At 38.4% G+C, this 5,379-nt stretch overlaps 1 protein-coding gene across 1 annotated transcript in view; it reads right to left on the bottom strand.

The window, feature by feature from the left end:
* The window catches only part of LOC104507572 (TBC1 domain family member 22A-like), a gene marked incomplete at both ends in the record, with an annotated part of 3,794 nt that extends 851 nt beyond the window's left edge, over nt 1-2,943 (bottom strand). Inside the window, 2 exons of the mRNA XM_010148899.1 lie at nt 314-654; nt 2,887-2,943. Of these exons, the coding sequence (XP_010147201.1) occupies nt 314-654; nt 2,887-2,943 (398 nt within the window). The remainder of the gene's footprint in view (nt 1-313; nt 655-2,886) is intronic.
* Nucleotides 2,944-5,379: the final 2,436 nt, after the last annotated feature.

The following is a 5,379-nucleotide window of genomic DNA, read 5'->3' as shown; positions in this document are numbered from 1 at the left end:
GCAGGAATACTATTAACTACACACAACTTGATGCAGTTAACCATTAAAATTCATTCAAAAGTGCAATTTCCTTCCAAAACTGACGATGTATTAAGGCTGAAATCAAAAAGTTTTAATTATTCTTCCCTATGTATTTCTCACATGTGCTTTACAGTTTAGTATAGCATGCCATATCTCCCTCAAATAAATCAATATTGATTAATAATATTTTCCAGGGGTATTAAGAAAAGGTTAGGAAGGGGTTAATGTCTTAAAAGGCCAACATTATAGCTCTCCATTTGATTTTCAACATCCATTTTATTTTTTAACATACCTGATGAACTTGATGTATAACCTGCACTGACTGATTTAACAAGTCTATTATCACCACACGCAATTGAAGTAAGGTCTGCAGATTCTACTTGTTTTTCTTCTTGTAGATGTTCTTCCTGAAATTTATGCTGCTCCTGTAACTTGCTGTGATTCTGAATTACTTTGTGAGCTGTTTCCATGACCACTTCTGTATTTAAGTTTTCAGCAGCTATTGCTAAGAGTTCATCATCATCATCCCCAAGATCCCAAGCATCACTTGTGTTACTTTCAAATTCTTGGAAGGTACTGACTTTCTTTAGTTTCACTGGAGTTGTAGGTGGCCTTGAACCTGGTTTTATCAAGCTGTTCAAAAACAAACAAACAAAAAACCCAATATTTAGAGAACTAGTAAGGAGAAAGCAAAACACTGGAATAAGGCCAAAAAAACCAAGAGTCAATGCTTGACATTATATGGGTAGCAAATATTTATCTCCCTCCACTCATGTTACTGCTGCATTCACCCACAACAGACAAACAGCTGAATATGTCTGAGAACAAGGGCAGTTAAAAACCTGAGTCTTCTGGGCTTTGAACAGAAGCTGAGCAAACACTTCCTTCCCTTGTCTTAAAAATAGAGAAAACAAAAAATCGAGACTAACTAAACAAACAACAAAAACAGACCAGCTCCAAATTCAAATAAAACAAATACTACTGGATTAGTTTATAAAATAGACAGGACACACTGCATTTCTCTTGCTTCACAAACTTCTGTAGAGATTTCAGGTCTTTCAATGCAATTACTGCATAACAAACACAGCAGCAATAATCATCAGGTCTACTCCTAAATCATCATAAGCAATCACGCAACACAATCACTGTCATAAACAAATCACGTCTCACCTTAAAACTCATTAGATCTATCATTCCTCCCCACTCAGGCACTCCAGGACAAATTTGTTTCAGAACTTTGCTCTTCTCATAGGCAGGTTATTTCCTCTAGTTACTAGACCAAGTGTACCCTGATCAGCTTCTAACCTTCTGAGCCTCTGTCAACAAGCAGTATAAGGGAGATGAACCAAGTATCCCTCCCTAGCTTGGCACTTGTTCTCACTCACAGCAATGCAGAGCAATCACATCTCCCTTCAGATTTCAGCTACATAAGGAATTAAGTCATAAGAGTTTCCCAAGAGACTCTAATGCTCTCCAGGGCAAAAAAAAGTTACTCTCATTAACTTAATTGCTCTTTCTGACCATCCCTGTCTTTCCACCTGTGCTACTTGAACTTTTTTTCCATTAAGACAAGGCAGCAAGAACTGGAAATCAGAAAGAAGTTCTCACACAGCCTTCATCCAATGTCAGTAATGTTTCTGTCACGCGTTACAGGGAGTATCTTTCCTAACAGGTGCTACACCACTATCGTTTTCGCCAACTAGTCATCATTACCTAAAACACCAAGGTCTTTCTCCTCTTCCCTCATCAAGCAATAAGCTTCTAGTTTTTATTATCAGGTTTCTCTCTGTAACTCCACATTTTGAACCAATTCATCTCAGCCCTTTTTCTTCAGTCCTCAAGGTCATACATTTCAACTGCCTTCAACTCTGCATCATGTGAAAATTAACTACCTCACATGTACTTCTTGTGCCATTTCAAACCAGCCCTTGGGGGAAAAAAAAAAAAAAAAAACACAAAAAACCACACCACTGAAAGTATGACCTCCTTCTAACCCAATACCATTCCTTTTAACATTTTTGGTCCCTACTGCTTTGGGCCATTTCATTTCATTGGTCATACAATTTTCCCAAAATACTCCCATACACCAATATTTTAACAGCAATGCTCATTTCCAAGCAGCTGTGAAATCTACCAACAAACCAAAACCCACGTTGTCCTTGACAAAGCTTAAAGTCTTTAAAAATAAAAACAAAATAAAAGCAGAACCTGTCAGAATGCAGCATTTTGCTAAACACCTGAGCCATAAGGAGATGAAAATCATTCCTTTGCATTAGTTGTGGGTTATCAGCATGAAATTTATTTGGTTACCAGTGATGTTTAACAAAACATTGCCACTTTCATTTACATTGTGTTCTGATGTCCAATAAACATGATCTAAGGCAACAAACTCTTAAATCACTGTAAAATCTATTCTACCTACTATCTTCTCACTCACAAGCAAAATGCCCACCTTTGCCTCAAAAAGATCTACACCGCAACCTGACTCTTTCCTCTTACAGACAAATAAAGGCAGTCCATCAACAGAAAGATGCATCCAGGAAAGCCGTGTACACCCGAGTTGTAAGCTTCATCTGCTAAATTAACACCAGTGTTTACCATACGATTTCCAATTTATAAGGCACTGCAAACACTGGAAGTTGGCAAACTATGTTAGTTAAGAACTGAACAGCTGATTTGTTGCCCTCAATATGGCAAGCACCAGGAAGTCACAAAAGTGAAGTAAGAACAGAGAAGTCAAGATTACAACAAAAATTGAAAAAGGACGATTAACAATCAGCTTTATAGCCAACAGGAAACAAAAAGAGGAGAGAAGGCAGGGGAGATCCAAATTACCTGGAATATTTAAGTATTAGGTTAACTTACGTTCCATGCAATAGCGGATCAAAAGGCGGATGCTGAGCTCCATATACGTGTTGAATACTAAAGGAAAAGAGAGAGCGTTATCACAAAAATAAAAAAACATCTGGTATTTTTCTGTGTATTAACCAAATAGTCAATAATAAACACAAATGAAATGTTCCAACAGTTTTCTGTTATAGAGAATATCCACATATCACTAAAAATAATCAAGCTGAAATCAAAGCTTATACTAAAAACTTAACAAAAATCATAGATTTGCCAAACAGAAGCTCTTTTTGAGGCCCAGACTAACTCTGCTGACATTTTTCTGACAAGGAATTAAAACAAGAAAAAAGTAAACTCCACAATAAGAATCTACACTGCTTTTAAATGAAGACATGATAAGTTCTCTCTCTTTTCTGATGTGTATCTCTTGCAAAAAAAAAAAAAAACCACAAATTCTCAAAGTGTCTGCAAAGATTGAATCTTCCATGTACACTTGCCACACAAAACCCAACCAGTCAATTCTTAACCATTACTGAAGTACAAAGCTGTTAAGTTTTAAGTAAAATGCAAAAGATGGCATGTTAGAGAACAAAAGCCACAGGATTATCAAAAACAAATGCTTTGATATAAGTAAGTTTCCAAAGACATATTTATTCACTACAATCTCCAACATTACAAAACAGCATAATACTGTGAGAATAATAAAACTCTCTACAAACTGAAAGTTCATTGCCTCCCAGTTTTCAGGTATAATACTCCACAGACAATACATCAGGATTTACATGTGGTTTCATAATGGAAATTACTACTACAAAACTCTGACTGCAAGAGAAGCAAATCCTATGCAACATTAATATCTACCTAAACCTGTGCTAAAAGCCACAAAAAAGGAGAAAAACATGTCCTCCTGTCAAACCAAAATCAATCACCAGATCAGAAATATGAGTAAGTCTGACCTTAGTAAACCTCATAGAGAACCAAGCCAAAAAGACTGCAGTCATAACAATTTTTAAGAGAGGCTTAGTTATACTATAGGGACAGTATTAACAGTAGTGAAATTAGCCCTCAAGATGACTGAGGGTGGTAGTTTGAGTTTCTATCAATTTTTATGTAATTCCATACAAGAAAGCCCAGCACCAGTGTTTCCACTCAACTGTAGGCCATGCACTCCACGACCAAGTCTCTGAGCTCTCCTGTTCTACACTCATGCAAGGGTCAGGTCACTTTCCATTTTGGCATACAGACAGAATCTTCAGACACTCTATGAATGACCACGATGGGAATCCACTCGAATATAAAACAATCATCTCCACATCATAAAAATAAAATAATAAAATCAACAGCATGTTCTCCACAGCATGCTCATTTTTCCAAATGCCTGCAGCTGCCTGCAAATTAATTGACTGCAACTATTCATAGACCCTGATGAGGGTCAGAAGTGCTTTACCCCCAGAGGACCCTGCAAGCTTACAAAATAATAAGTTCAGAGAGACAAGAACAGTTGGAGGACTGAAAGAGTTAGTTATAACAAGAGAAACAACCACTACCAGTCAGTGCTTATAGGTAACTAAGAATAGAAGAAATAGAAGAAATTAAATTATGAGAAGGATTATTTTGCTGAATTCAGGTAAATGGTATGAAGTACGGAATTACCGTTCTCCGAGAACCAAAAAATATGCATTGTTCTTACAAAAAGAACGTAAGAAACTAAATTACTCTACTATGCGAACAGTTTAGAGATGGGAGCAGAGAATGTTATTGATAAATAATAATCTGAACATGCTTTCCCGCCTGACAAAACCGTCAAAAGAGTTAATGTGACTTTGGTGATGCATTCCCCTTTGGGGATGTATTCCCTGAAAACACACAAAATGTGTCTGTAGCTCTCAACAATGATACGACTGGGTCTGCTGTTCACACTTCGGGAACAAAGTTGAGAAATTGCTATGTTGAAATCTCAAACTGGAACTAAAATACGGTTATATGCCTATAAAGTGCAGTTTGCTGCATAGCATTTCAAAAATTCTAAGTTTAATACAAGTCACAAAACTTCATAACTTGTTCATTACTAAGAATTACAAATACATTCTCCCATTTAAAGTTTTCCAGGGAATACATTCCCAAAATCACTTTAACTCTTTTGACCCTGACATCAGGCTGGGAACACACGAACAGATAATTAACAGCTTTTCTGATACAAACTGTAACTAAGGCCTACTGAGACCACCAGCCACCTTCAACTAAAGGCGCCCAACGCCGAAACACCCCGGGCGCTGAGCTAACCAGCGAACGAAGGGAGGGAGGAAGGGACAGAGAGGCCCTACACCAACCTCCCAGCCGGGAGCACTGACCGACCGGACACCGTGCCCTCGGAGAGCACAGGACCGAGGAGGATCCGTTGAAGACAGCGGCCGAAGCGGCAGGAACACGGCGTCAGAGGAACAAGGAAGCGGGCCGGGCCCCACAGCGGCAGCGAGGCTGGGCAGAGCAGCTCCCCGCGGCACGACACCC

The sequence above is a fragment of the Eurypyga helias genome, unplaced genomic scaffold (genome assembly GCF_000690775.1).
Source record: "Eurypyga helias isolate BGI_N326 unplaced genomic scaffold, ASM69077v1 scaffold12603, whole genome shotgun sequence".
NCBI classification, from domain to species: domain Eukaryota; kingdom Metazoa; phylum Chordata; class Aves; order Eurypygiformes; family Eurypygidae; genus Eurypyga; species Eurypyga helias.
The sequence above is the reverse complement of the archived record's forward strand: the minus strand, read 5'-3'. Positions and strand labels throughout refer to the sequence as shown.